Source organism: Balaenoptera acutorostrata, chromosome 5 (assembly GCF_949987535.1).
Source record: "Balaenoptera acutorostrata chromosome 5, mBalAcu1.1, whole genome shotgun sequence".
NCBI classification, from domain to species: Eukaryota; Metazoa; Chordata; class Mammalia; order Artiodactyla; family Balaenopteridae; genus Balaenoptera; species Balaenoptera acutorostrata.
The window spans coordinates 35,039,112-35,053,296 of record NC_080068.1 but is presented as its reverse complement, the minus strand read 5'-3'; the positions used below and the strand labels follow the sequence as shown (position 1 = coordinate 35,053,296).

The following is a 14,185-nucleotide window of genomic DNA, read 5'->3' as shown; positions in this document are numbered from 1 at the left end:
GTTTATTTATTTATTTATGGCTGTGTTGGGTCTTCGTTTCTGTGTGAGGGCTTTTTCTAGTTGTGGCAAGCGGGGGCTACTCTTCATCGCGGTGCACGGGCCTCTTACTATCGCGGCCTCTCTTGTTGCGGAGCACAGGCTCCAGACGCGCAGGCTCAGTAATTGTGGCTCATGGGCCCAGCTGCTCCACGGCACGTGGGATCTTCCTAGACCAGGGCTCGAACCCGTGTCCTCTGCATTGGCAGGCAGATTCTCAACCACTGTGCCACCAGGGAAGCCCTGGGTTAATATTTTTAAAAGCATGTTAGAAATTAAGGCTGAAGAGAAACATATGACATGCTTCAAGTGAAATATATATATATATTTTTTATAAATTTATTTATTTAATTAATTTATTTTTGGCTGTGTTGGGTCTTCGTTGCTGCGTGTGGGCTTTCTCTAGCTGCGGCGAGTGGGGGCTCCTCTTTGTTGCGGTGCACGGGCTTCTCATCGCCATGGCTTCTCTTGTTGCAGAGCAGGGGCTCTAGGCCCACGGGCTTCAGTAGTTGTGGCACGCGGGCTCAGTAGTTGTGGCTCGTGGGCTCTAGAGCGCAGGCTCCGTAGTTGTGGCGCACGGGCTTAGTTGCTCCGCGGCATGTGGGCTCTTCCCAGACCAGGGCTCGAACCTGTGTCCCCTGCATTGGCAGGCAGATTCTCAACCACTGCCCCATTGGGGAAGCCCCTGAAATATATTTTATATTTTAAAATACCTAAAACTAAAAATAGTAGCTAAAATATATTTCAGGACAGGTGGACAGTTACAAAGTAGAGAGATAGAAACTAGATTCATGTAGTTCTTAACTGGGAAGTGATAGGGGATACTTTTAGAACAAAAGTATTTTCATCTTCAAAAGCACATATTTAAAATAATCTTTTTAGACTAGAAAATAAGAATGCTTAAAATGATTAAAGAGGTAAAAGGGAAAATAAATTAGGATACTAAGAATAAGGAATAGATAGATTTGGAAAAGAACCAAACAGAGTTTACAGAAGTGAAAAATTTACATAATAAATGTATATACTTTGAAATAATGTATATACTTTGAAAAATACAGGCAATGCCCATGAAAGGATTTAAACAGAGACTGGAAAACCAATTACTGGGAACTGAAGGAAGTCCCACTGAAAGATACCTTATTGAGACATTCCTGCAATGTTATCGAGGGAAATCATATTGATAGATTTCTTCTGTTTCTTTTTTCCCACCTTCTGATTTTAATACTATGTTAGTAAATACTTCAAACAATAAAGAAAAATAAAAAACCAAGCCCAAAACCTAAATAAGGCACACAGATCCATCTGTGTCCTTCTCCCACCTGATAACCACAGCTATTTGTCTTGACCTTCCTATCCAAGTCATTAAGAATCTGATTTAGATCTGGTAAGAATCTGATTTAGTATGTTAATACTAAACTGAAAATTACAAACACAGCATAGGATAGAAGCATCTCTTCTTGTGCAAAGATCAAAAGTTAACCTTCCATAAAAAAAAAAAATCCCGTTTAAAATTTCATCAAACAAAACAAAACAAAACAAAATAAAACAAACCTAGGAATAAACCTAACCAAGGAGGTGAAAGAACTATATGCTAAGAACTATAAAACACTGATAAAGGAAATTGAAGGTGACTCACAGAAATGGAAAGATATCCCATACTCTTGGATTGGAAAAAATTAATATTATTAAAATTGCCATACTACCTAAAGCAATCTACAGATTTAATGAGATCGCTATTCAAATTACCCATGACTTCTTTCACAGAAGTAGAACAAATAATCCTAAAATTTGTAGGGAACCACAAAAGACCCAGAACTGCCAAAGCAATCTGGAGGAAAAAGAACAAAGCAGGAGGCATAACCCTCCCAGACCTCAGATAATACTACAAAGCTACAGTAATCAAAACAACGTGGTATTGGCACAAAAATGGACATATGGATCAATGGAACAGAACAGAGAGCCCAGAAATAAACCCATACACCTATGGTCAATTAATCTTTGACAAAAGAGGCAAGAATATACAATGGAGAAAAGACAGTCTCTTCCACAAGTGGTGTTGGGAAAGCTGGACAGCCGCATGTAAATCAATGAAGTTACAACACACCCTCACACCATACACAAAAACAAACTCAAAATGGCTTAAAGACTTAAATATAAAACATGACACCTTAAAATTCCTAGAAGAGAACATAGGTAAAACATTCTCTGACATCAATTGTAGCAATATTTTCTTAGATCAGTCTCCCAAGGCAATAGAAACAAAAGCAAAAATAAACAAATGGGACCTAATCAAACATAAGCTTTTGCACAGCAAAGGAAACCATAAACAAAACGAAAAGACAATGTACGGACTGGGAGAAAATATTTGCAAACGATGTGACCGACAAGGAATTAACTTCCAAAATATACAAACAGCTCATACAACTCAATATCAAAAAAATAACCCAATCAAAAAATGGGAAGAAGACCTAAATAGACATTTCTCCAGAGAAGACATACAGACGGCCACTAGGCACATGAAAGGTTGCTCAACATCTCTAATTATTAGAGAAATGCAAATCAAAACTACAATGAGGTATCACCTCACACCAGTCAGAGTGACCATCATCGAAAAGTCTACAAATAATAAATAAATGCTAGAGGGGGTCTGGAGAAAAGGGAACCATCCTACACTGTTGGTGGGATGGTAAATTGGTGCAGCCACTATGGAAAACAGTATGGAGGTACCTTAAATAACTAAAAATAGAGTTACCATATGATCCAGCAATCCCACTCCTGGGCTCTTATCTGGAAAAGATGAAAACTCTAATTCAGAAAGATACATGCACCCCAATGTTCACAACAACACTACTTACAATAGCCAAGACATGGAAGCAACCTAAGTGTTCACTGACAGATGAATGGATAAAGATGTGGAACATATATACAATGGAATACTACTCAGCCATAAAAAAGAATGAAATAATGCCATTTGTAGCAGCATGGATGGATCTAGAGATTACCATACTAAGTGAACTAAGTCAGACAGAGAAAGACAAATACTACATGATATCACTTATTTGTGGAATTTAAAAAATAATACAAGTGAACTTATTTACAACTCAGAAAGACTCACACACATAGAAAACAAAATTTTGGTTACCAAAGGGGAAAGTGGGGGAGGGATAACAGATACACACCACTATATATAAAATACATAAACAACAAGGATTTACTGTATACCACAGGGAACTATATTCAGTATCTTGTACTAACCTATAAAGGAAAAGAATCTGAACAAGAATATATACATAACTGAATCATTTTGCTATACATCTGAAACTAACACAATACTGTAAATCAACTATAGTTCAATAGAAAAAAAAAGTTTCAGGAGAGTAAGGAGGGTGTGTGTGTAAAACGGCAAGCTACAGACAGAACATGGTAGTAACTTTTTACAGCTTGAATTGGAATTGTATAAGTGTTTATAAGGTACAAAAATGTTTTCAGTAACTACCACCAATAAATTTTAAGAAAAAAAAAAGTTAACTTTCCAAATGGTTTGGGCTTTTAGCTATATAAAGCATAAGGACATATATACTTAAGAATAAGCACTCAATAGCAAAAACACCAGATGAGTTTAGAGTTTTCATAGGCATTTCTCACATCATTAAACTACATCAAGAGGCCAAAAGTAAAGTTATATATCCAAAAGGTAAAATTTGCACTATCTTCAACTATGCTATATAAAGTATAACAGAAAATAAAGAAATCAAGTGTTCAGAGGAAAAAAAATCAAAGGGGACAAGAATGAGTGGGGGAAAAAAATTGAGCCTGGAATCAAAAGTTGAAAAATGCTATTGTAGATCTGCTACTTTTTAGACATTTCTAAGTACCTATTAATACGCATTTTGTTTACCTAACAGGATGGTTATGAGATAGAGAAATCGTGTGTGTGTATAAAAAGATGTATGAAAACACTGCATTATAAACAACTATGAAAATATAAGGTAAATAATTTATGTAAAAGGTAAAATTTGGAAGGGTCTGAAGGCTGGTTATAATCTGAATAACCAACATAAACAAAATCATGCAGGCAGGAATGAGCTAGTATATTCAAGAGAAATTGAAACTATGAGTCTGGCTGCTGCAGAAGTAGTGTAACTGCTTATAGGGAAGCAGTGGTAGTATGGTTGAAGAGGCAGGCTTAGGCCAGATTAGAAAGGGCATCTGGTATCTACCTGGCAGAACACAAGGCCCTGTCCTCTTCCAAGGAAGCTGGAGCTGGGAGCTCCTCCACCTCCCTATTCCCTAGCAGGCAGGGTTTGGGCACATGGCCAACGCTCAACCAGATACTCTCAACGCGATGAAGCAAAGTACTCAGGAGCCTTTTGGAAATTTTTATTTATGGGAGCTGTAGCAGCATCAAGTACCCTAATTAGATTCTTCTGAGGCATTAACTTGGCTTTGGTTCTTGCTTGTTTCTAGAATCTGTTCTCCTGCCTTTCTGTTAGCTCTGTGGGCTACCCTATAACCTTCTAATAAATTCTTTTTCTGCCCATATTGGCCAGAGTCAGTTTCTCTTATTTGCAACCCAAAACCTTAACCGAATTATGTACCACCTGGTAAAACAGACAATATAATGAAAATCTATACCTACCTGGCACTTTCATACTGTTTCACAGTCATTAATGTATCCTCAATTGTTTTATTCACCAAAGTGTTCACACTGGCAATGAAAAAATTAATGGCTCCTAGAAGAGTTTCTCCATTTTTAGCCAGCAGTTTCTGTGTATCTGCATTATAGCCAAATTCTTCCTAAAACAAAAAAGTCATGTTAATTTATCCAGTTACAAATTAGTAAATGTGACTAGAGAAAATCTCAAACATATCACTATTGGGAAAATACCTGATTTAGAAATCTAGCTTTAGAAGTTTTCTCTTTCAATGTTTAAATAAATAAATAGGAATCTAAATCACAACTAGCTATAGGATTACAGAAAAAGTCGAATAAACCAAATTGTTCAGCTCTGAGGCATAGCTAAAATCAAATAATTTTAAAAAGTGAAACTACTTTGTACTAGAAAAATTTTCATTTCTACGTTTTGTTTCTATTATACTGTAAGCACAGCTGTTAAGAAGAAAAATATAGCAGATTATTAATCAGAGAAACTTTAACTTTCACAACCAAATTAGGTAACAACTGGCTAAAACTTTCAGACATAAAATAGATTGCAATTTTTGTGTTTTGACTGAATCTCCTTAAAGTATAAATATTAACAATATACATTTCTTTGTAAACTTAGCAACCAGTTGACTCCCAAGCTCAGATCTATCTGGACAAACAGCTGAGGAAGGATCACTCAACACCAGTTTTAGTTCATTCTCTCTGAATAAACTGAGTCTTAGCTTAGCAAACATTACACATGACTCCTTAACACATGAATGGCAAGGACTAACTCTAAATTTTGAGCAGAGAAAGCTTTCCAGTCTAAGTTTGATTAGTTAACAGATTATCAGGAACACATCTGACCAAATAAAAACGTTGATCATATCTTATTATAAGATATATCATTCAATTTAAGAATTGTGTTTGTTAAAAACATTTTAAAATTTCAGCTGAAAAAAATAATGTAATATTAAATTAACTAGAATTTTAGAAGATGCAAATTTAATGTTAGTGCTATAGCTACAATTAAATTTCCAGGTGATAGAATATTCAATAATTAATAAATACAGAAAGTAAAATTAGCTTTATTATGCTAAAAGCATTTTCCATCTAAGAGAGGTCCATGTAACTATTTACTTGGAACTCAGTCTTAAAAATTGTAGAGCCCTTGATTTGCAAATATTGGCAGATAAGGATTACATAAAAGGACTATCAATCAATGTATGTAAAAACTAAAATAAAAGGCAGAAAAGCTGAAGAGTTTTGGCACCATTTTTACAAGCTAAGTTACAATACTGAAGACTAAATAAATGTTACTGGAAACAGAATATAGGAGAAAACATTAAAAAAAAACTTAGAGTTCACACAACTGTTCTTATTTTCTTTGGTGTTCATTAAGAGGTAAAAGGCAAAATTAAAAAATCACCAAATAAGATGAAGAAAAATATGAAATTGAGTTGGATATAAATATCATAGTTTTTCTATTCACTGTATAACAAAGTATATGTCATTGTATCATATCCCTGTAACACTGTTCATTGCTAAAAGTTCTCAACATCCACAATTCCACATTATTAACTTTGAAAATGCCAGAAGTCCTAATTTAGCCACAGGGAGATCTATATAACCTAGAAAGCTGTGCTTTTACTAACAACAAATAAAGAAAAAAACTAGAGTATTGTAAGATGAAATCACAGCAGATTGATATCTTATACAGCAGAATTTGGAATCCTATACTTACAGATGAGAAAAACAGCCCTAAATTCAAAGCAGACAGGAGGAGTAAATGGACACTATTCTGTTTCATGAATGTAAATCTCGCCCATAATTCTGTGATGAAAATGTGTACAAAACTTCAGATTTTATTGCATAATTTGGAAACTTAATTGGCTAAAATAAAAAAGCTTTTTTATAGTAAGGTACAAGAGACATAGTAGTAAATGTTACAAAACAATTAGGATACTAGAAATAAATAAATATACATATGTATATGCATTATAAATACATAATTAAATATGCTTTTTTGGCAATGAAAATAAAATAAAACATGACTCAAACTTCATTTAGTTGATAAGTTATTTTAGTATTCTCAGTTGGACAGGGGTATTTTACACATTATTATAATAGTCAAAGGGTATACATATCAAGAACAGGGCTGTAGTTCTAATCTGTCACTGAAGAAGAAAAGCCAACATAATTCCTTGATCTAAAAATTTACTTGCTTCATATATAGAGAGAATGAAGTTTCAAAACACTTGAACTGTTTTTCTCTTCAGCAGCTCCTACATTATTTACAATATTTATCAGATGTAAATTTACCAAATATAAATGACCACCATTTCCCATTCAACTTATACATTAGGACTAAATAACAGAAGCATATGATTGGACCTAAAACACCAAGTTTTAGTAATAGGAATTATTACCTAATTAATAACAAATGAGTTATTTTAAACAATAATACAGAGCAGTAAAAAACTGGAATCACAAGAACTAATTGATAATTGATAGTAATTCGGGCTGTGGAAACTTTCCTAATCTCAATGTAGATGTTACCCTCTAATTTGAGAAAATGCAATGTAATAAGGTGCCATGGTACAACAGAACTAGGAGGAAGAAGGCATGTGACAAAATGGTAAAAGTCTAGTTTGGAAATTCAAACAGTTTGGGAATTCATATCTTGATTCTGCCACTCAATGGATTTGTGTCTCTCATGAATAACTCAAATTCTTTGGGCCTCCATTTCCTTACTAATAAAATGAAGATAATTCGCTTACAAGCTTGACAGGAAGTGTAACAAGGCAACCTGTATAAAGTTTCTGACAGATGACAGGCATTCATTAAAAGATCATTTCCTATCCCCTTCAGGAGATTTGACTTTTTTTACTGCTGGATATTGGTTGTTTCTCTAGAAAATGAAGAAACTGGACTAATCTATAAATTCTTCCTCAACCTCCAAATGTCACAGTCTCAACAACAGCTATCGTAACCATCATAATTTATTTAGTGCTGCTATGTGCCAGACCCTGCACTATGTATTTTCCAGGAATCTCAGTTAATATGGCATAAGGTGGAAGAAAGTGGACCCCAGCTCTTCACTACTGTACTCTATAAACTCTTCCTCAAAAAGAACCAACAGGCAAAGAAGGGAGTTACTGTGTTGGCGGGTGTGACTGATCCTGATTACCAAGGAGAATTTGGACTGCCCCTCCACAATGGAGGTAAGGAAGAGTAAGCCTGGAACCCAGGCGATCCCTTACTACTACCATGTCCTGTGATTAATTTCAATGGAAAACTACAACAGCCCATTTCAGGAAGGACTGCTAATGGTCTGGACCTTTCAGGAATGATGGTTTGGGTCATCTCACCAGGCAAAGAACCATCACAGACTGAGGTGCTACCTGAGAGCAAATGCAGTATGGAATGGGTAATGGAAGAAGCTACAACCATGTGACCATCTGTAGAAATGAGGACTATAATTCTTATTTCTTCCTTACTTTGTTATGAATGTTTGTGTGTGTGTGTGTGTGTGTGTGTGTGTGTGTGTGTAAAGCAAGTACCTTTGTTTTCTTCCCTCTCTTATCTTTCCTCCCTTATCACATAAGATATATTAACTTTACATCATGATATATAGCTATTGTTAACTTAACACCATAGTATTTAAGTTTCAGGAGATCAAGGAAAAAAGTGATCCTCACCCAAGGACTTTGCATCATCTTCTAGGGAAAGAGTTACTGTGTCTTTGATAGTACACAGGATAGTTATATCACATTAGGTGGAAGTAAGACTTTATTGTCTTGATTTGGAGATTAAGTGTGGTTTAAAGAGATGCATATAAGTGCTGCTAAGTTGACAAAGGGTGCACTGTGATGGTTAATTTTATGTGCCCACTTGATAAGACTATGGTGTCCAGTTGTTTGGTCAAACATCAGTCTAGATGTCGCTATGAAGGTGCAGATTTTGTGATGTGATCAACATTTACAATGATAAACACTGAAGACGTGGTTTAAAGTTGACTTTAAAGAGATTATCCTCCGTAACATGATGGGCCTCATCTAATCAGCCGAAGGTCTTAAGAGCAAAAGTTTGTTTCCTGGAGAAGAAGGAATTCCGTCTTCACACTGTAACACAGAAATCTTGTCCAAGTTTCCAGCCTTCTGGCCTACCCTATGGATTGCAGACTTGCCAATCCCTATAATAGTGTCAGCCAATTCCTTAAAATAAATCTTTTGGGTGTGTGTGTGTATGTGTGTATCTCCTATTGATTCTCTTTCTCTGGAAAACCTTGAATGATACAAAACATCCTCCTTGTAAATGTTGATTCCAGATTTCAAATTCATCTCCAGTAGGTTCTAGTTTACCATTACTTTTACATTTATAAATACCAACTAGAATGTTCAATTCAATGAATTTTTAAAAATTTCTATATTATATGTTTCCTTCAAATCACTTTTGTATACACACTTACTTTCAGCATTTGTTCACTAACAAATATATCAAGTACATTTTGGTGCATAAACATCATAAAAGAAGTAATATCATGTCTTCTTAGCAAAATAGGATGGTCCAGATCTTTAAAAAAATGTTGCATGTTGGAGTTGTTCCTGTTGAACAACTAACTAAATGAAAATACCTGGGATAGTTTGTGCGTCAACTTGGTTGGGTCATGGTGTCTAAATATTTGGTCAAACATAATTCTGATGTTTCTGTGAGGGTGTTTCTGAATGAGAATTATATTTTAATTGGTGTACTGTCAGTAAAGCAGACTGCCCTCCATAACGTGAGGGGGTGTCATGCAATCAGTTGAAGACCTTAATAGAACAACGACTGACCTCCCCTGGACAAGAAAGAATTCTGCTAGCAGACTGCCTTTGGACTTGCACTGCTACTCTTTCCTGGGTCTCCAGCCTGCCAGCCTACCCTGCAGATTTTGGATGTACCAGCCTTGCCAATCATGTGAACCAGTTTCTTAAAATAAATCTCTATATAGCTATATATGCTGTTGATTCTGTTTCTCTGGAGAATCTTGACTAATACAATACCATATTTCCTTTTGTCCTTAAAAATACATTATTATTCAATGACTCTTTAAGAAAATTCACGTAGGATATCATCATTGGAATACTTATAGCCCGTAATTTCACTGATATTATCAATTTTGCCATCATTGTTAAGAGTCAATACTGCTATCTCTTTGCAGTCATCTTCTGATTTGTGTAATAATTGTGAAATGTATTCATCTGGTATTGTAGTCTCTTTCCATTATGTGCAAAAATGAAAAATTCCAAAATTCTTAATTGTGTTGCATGAACATTAAAAAAAAAAACAACTACATAAATAGTTTCTCCAGATTTCTTTTTGGCAATGCAAACAAACAAAAAGTATTTATCTCACTATTGTATCATTCTTCTAGGCAATGCTGTCACTCTTTAGTTTTCTTATTGTCTTAGTCACTTTTAACATGGTAGGAAAAAACTGATGAGTAATAATGAAATAGTTCCTAAGGTGGTGAAACAGCAAAATGTTTTAAGATATAGGAAAATAGGATCATTAAGATCCCATATCGTGTCTTTGATTTCCAATGGACCCATATGGTAGTTGCAAGATAACAAGTTTTATTCTATTAAAAACATAAGTAAATTTTCTCATTGGAAGACCTCTAAGAAAGAATAAAGTCATGAAATACCAATCCTTACAAAGAGTTAGAAATGCTCAAATAAAAAACTCAAAAATTCAAACTGGGTCCAATGGACTTGAATACTGAGGATTACCCTCTCAGTTCTGTTTTAAAAAAAAGGACTTCACATCTGTAAAAGAAAGATAATAAAAGTACTACTAGCTAAGACTGAGCATTAGATGAGCTAATACACATATAAACCACTGTATCTGGTGTATAGTAAGTCCCCAATCTCTGTTAACTATTATAATTAATAGGTTCTACTGAATACAGCATCAGTGATAACATTACTGCAACACTTCCCCAGACCCTATACTCTGGCTACCTCTCTCCATACTGTGGGGATTTTCCTCTGGGTCACAGGCCATCGAAAGATTCCACTTAAAGAGACAGCAAGAGATCATGGAAAGGGACTTCCCTTGTGATCCAGTGGTTAAGAATCTATCTTGCAATGCAGAGGACGCTGGTTCAATCCCTGGTCGGGGAACTAAGATCCCACATGCCATGGGGCAACTGAGCCTGCGTGCCACAACTAGAGAGCCCATGCGCCACAACTACCGAGCCCACTTGCTCTGGAGCCTGCACCTCAACAAAGAGCCTGTGCGCTGTGTGCTGCAACTAAGACCCGACGCAGCCAAAAAATAAATATTTTTAAAAAAATGCTATTAATTCTTATTTTTAAAAAAAAGAGATCATGGAGCAACAAAAAGGCCTGGATATAAATTCCAATTCTATCTTTCATTTGTTTTGTGAGTTTATAAAAACTACGTAACCTCTCTTGGCCTCAACTTCCTCATCTATAAATAGGGGATAACATTTCTTGCAGTGTTAGATAAATTACATGATATAATGGTTATAAAGCACCTAGCCCATTATATTGAAATTGTGGATACTCAATAATTGCAGCTGTTATGATAACTCAGCTTCCTAAATATTAGTTTCATTCTTCTTTTTGACTGTCTAATGACTCAGTTAGAATTTAATCTCAATGTTTTTCTCAATATTGTCATCTGCAGCCAAACTTTCTTTGTCCAAGATTCTAGATATTATCAAATGATTTAATGCTCTAAATTATCTAACTGTGCAAGTTAGAAGTCTGTAGGCAAGGAATTTCTGTACCTTTTGGCTTCACATGAGTTAAAAAAAAAAGACATAAAAGGAGTCACTTAAGATATCATAAGAAATTGTTAATAATGCTTTGCTGAATACTTATATAGATATATACAGAAAAATAATTTCATTCTAAAATTCACAATTTTACACTAATGATTTCAGTAAAAGTGTATCACAAATCCAGTCAAGCAAGCTACTCTTTGCTCAGGACATTCAGAGACTACGTAGGAGATTTTCAATAGGTGCTTGAATTTACTTTTTACCCACGCCCAGCTATATACATAGCTATGATTCTTTCTAGGCTCAAGCAGGCTGAGTACTCTTTTTCCTTTCCTTTACCAAGTTCCCTTCCCCTGAAACCTCCAGATGACATCTTCTTTAGGGTACAACTGGACCACTATGCTGATAAAAGTCAGTTGGGCCTTCTTGAAAATTATATGAAATATCTTAAAGAACACCACAAGATTATAATTTTATTAAGAATTCAGCAAATCAGAAATGTAACAACTTACCTCTTAGTATACTCCTATTGCCATTTTCATCCCCCTCACCCCCCAATATTTATTTCAAATAATCTTACATGGAGTTCTAGTGACTTCAAACTCAGGTCAGCAAATGCATCTCCAAGTTGCCTTTGGGTATGCACCATCTGGAAAAGCTGGGTTGACAATGTCTGAGCCAGTTTTAGAATATTTTCATATTTTTTCTTGTTATCTCTTAATATATCAATCTGAGCTTCAAGTTCAAGGTCCACAGTTCTTGATCCACGGCCCAGCTTCTCAGAGATAATTTGTCGAGTGCACTAAAAGTGGAAAGATATACTTTGTTTAGGAAGAAAAAAAAGAACAAAAGAAAAAAACAGTAATACAGCAATCCAAAGTGCAAATGCTGGAGCATATGGCATACACCATTTTTGGCTTCAAACAAGCTAGCCTAACAAACTGAAAATTGTCAGCCCCCTTAGAGGTTCATCAGGACTCAGAAAGTAAATTTATCAGACATGTTTATTAACTATTACTTATTATAGGAAGTTTTAAGACTTATCTAGCTAATTTATATACTGCCAGATGAGCTCTCTCACATAATCATATTTCAAGCTTTGTGCACTTCAGTAGATTACTGAAAACAACCAAGATACTTGGCACTGATTTAAGAACAATACTGGACTATTAATATAGGGATAATAAGAATACCAAAATTCTACTCTCTTATTCGTTTCAAATGCTTTTTTTCCTTCTATTTTCCCCTTAAATAGCTGTGTATATGTGTGTGAGTAGGAAGAATGAGGGGAACAAAGGAAGGAGAAAGAAGAAAGAGGAGGTGGAGAGGGAGGGAAGGGGGAGGGACAGAGAAAGAGAAAGAGGTAGTGATTACAGACTCCTGAATTGTTCTACTTTTGCCCAGATAAAATTAAATTATGTTATTCTATTCTATGTTATTCTATCTCTGTCCCAGAAATAATGATACAGGAATTTACAATTTTTTAAAGTACCTAAACTTTAGAGCACATGAAAATAAGTTTTCTAGTAATTTTTGATAGAAATAAAAAATTACAAGCAAATTCACTACTCAACAATAAATTTTTAGAGTAACAATGTAGGACATTAATATAATCCTTATCATTTAAACCTAACAAAAATATTCTAAAAAGTAGTAAATAAGTTTTGCAATTTTTAAAATTTGCAAATTTGTACTTTTATCATGTCTTTCAAAGGTTTGGTCACAGAATTAATATATATTGTAAAAGTTAAAATAATGAATGAAATAAAAATGAAATTCCTGGGCTTCCCTGGTGGTGCAGTGGTTGAGAATCTGCCTGCCAATGCAGGGGACACAGGTTCGAGCCCTAGTCTGGGAAGATCCCACATGCCGCGGAGCAGCTGGGCCCATGAGCCACAATTACTGAGCCTGAGCGTCTGGAGCCTGTGCTCTGCAACAAGAGAGGCCGCAATAGTGAGAGGCCTGCACACCGCGATGAAGAGTGGCCCCAGCTTGCCACAAATGGAGAAAGCCCTCACACAGAAACGAAGACCCAACACAGCCATAGATAAATAAATAAATTAATTAAAAAAAAATGGAATTCCTCTTCCGTCCTTTAATTTAACTAAATAATAGAAAACTATTAATAGTTTGATGGGTAGTCTAGACTCTCCTTTAAACCTATATAATCACATGTATAATATTCTTAAAGTAAACATGAGCCTATGCTATGCTATACATAATATCCTGAGCATTTCTTTCCTAAGAATGAATATCTTGAGACTTTTCCTTGTCAATACACATAAATTTATATTTAGCTATTCATATTTTCTATTCTAAAATTGAAATGAACTCTCTGACACATTCTCTCTTAACATCAACTAAGGATTTTTATGAATAAACATTTTTTATAAAGGAGTTCTTTTTTTAAAAAGCAGAGAGAGGAGGAACCAAGATGGCGGAGTAGAAGGACGTGCTCTCACTCCCTCTTGCGAGAACACCAGAATCACAACTAGCTGCTGGAAAACCATCGACAGGAAGACACTGGAACTCACCAAAAGAGATACCCCACATCCAAAGACAAAGGAGAAGCCACAATAAGATGGTAGGAGGGGCACAATCACAGTAACATCAAATCCCATAACTGGTGGGTGGGTGACTCATAGACTGGCAAACACTTATACCACAGAAGTCCACCCACTGGAGTGAAGGTTCTGAGCCCCACGTCAGGT

The 14,185-nt window shown here is 35.4% G+C and overlaps 1 protein-coding gene across 4 annotated transcripts in view; it reads right to left on the bottom strand.

Moving 5' to 3' along the window:
* ARFIP1 (ADP ribosylation factor interacting protein 1) overlaps nucleotides 1-14,185 on the bottom strand; it is a 132,129-nt gene that overhangs the window by 34,226 nt on the left and 83,718 nt on the right. For all 4 annotated transcript variants that reach the window (XM_007189421.2, XM_007189423.2, XM_007189424.2 and 1 more), the window contains 2 exons: nucleotides 12,055-12,276; nucleotides 4,676-4,833 (listed from right to left, as the gene is read on the bottom strand). In XM_007189421.2, the coding sequence (XP_007189483.2) occupies nucleotides 4,676-4,833; nucleotides 12,055-12,276 (380 nt within the window). The remainder of the gene's footprint in view (nucleotides 1-4,675; nucleotides 4,834-12,054; nucleotides 12,277-14,185) is intronic.